The following is a 659-nucleotide window of genomic DNA, read 5'->3' as shown; positions in this document are numbered from 1 at the left end:
CTTTCCATCGTTCCTTCCTATCACAACACCTCTTTCAACTCTTTCTCTCCTTCTCATCGTATTCCTCTTCTTCCATTCTCCCCTCTTACCTCCTTCCTTTACCCATATTCCTCCCCCTCTCTCATCGCATTCCTCCCCTTCCCTCCTTCTTCCCCTTCCTGAAACCTTCCTTTCCCCACATTCATCGCATCTTTCTCATCGCATTCCTCTCCTCCCCTCCCCTCCCCTCTTCCCTCCTCCTCCCTCTATCTCCTCCCTCTCCCCCTCTTCCCACCCCTCCCCCTCTTCTCCTCCCTCCCTCTTCCCCTCTTCTTCCCCTCTCCCCTCTTCCTTCCCCTCTCCCCTCTCCTTCCCCTCTCCCCTCTTCTTCCCCTCTCCCCTCTTCTTCCCCTCTCCCCTCTTCTTCCCCTCTCCCCTCTTCCTCCCCTGTCCCCTCTTCTTCCCCTGTCCCCTCTTCCTCCCCTGTCCCCTCTTTCCCCTCAGCCCTGATCGCCTCGAAGCTCGTGGGCCCCCGGATCGGGCGCTACGACGACGGCGAGGAGCCCCTGCCGATGGGGTCCCCGACGAACGCGATCCTGGGGATGTTCATGCTGTGGTGGGGTTGGCTCGGCTTCAACTGCGGCAGGTCAGGAGCTCGGGGCCGCCGTGCTGGCTCCGGG

The 659-nt window shown here is 61.0% G+C and overlaps 1 protein-coding gene across 1 annotated transcript in view; it reads left to right on the top strand.

Moving 5' to 3' along the window:
• LOC119587386 (putative ammonium transporter 3) overlaps window positions 1–659 on the top strand; it is a 14,615-nt gene that overhangs the window by 6,059 nt on the left and 7,897 nt on the right. The window contains exon 7 of the mRNA XM_037936129.1: window positions 484–625. Coding sequence (XP_037792057.1) covers window positions 484–625 — 142 coding nt within the window. The remainder of the gene's footprint in view (window positions 1–483; window positions 626–659) is intronic.

Source organism: Penaeus monodon, chromosome 22, assembly GCF_015228065.2.
Source record: "Penaeus monodon isolate SGIC_2016 chromosome 22, NSTDA_Pmon_1, whole genome shotgun sequence".
Lineage (NCBI taxonomy): Eukaryota > Metazoa > Arthropoda > Malacostraca > Decapoda > Penaeidae > Penaeus > Penaeus monodon.
Note: the sequence above shows the minus strand (reverse complement) of the source record. Positions and strands in the feature narration are given on the sequence as shown.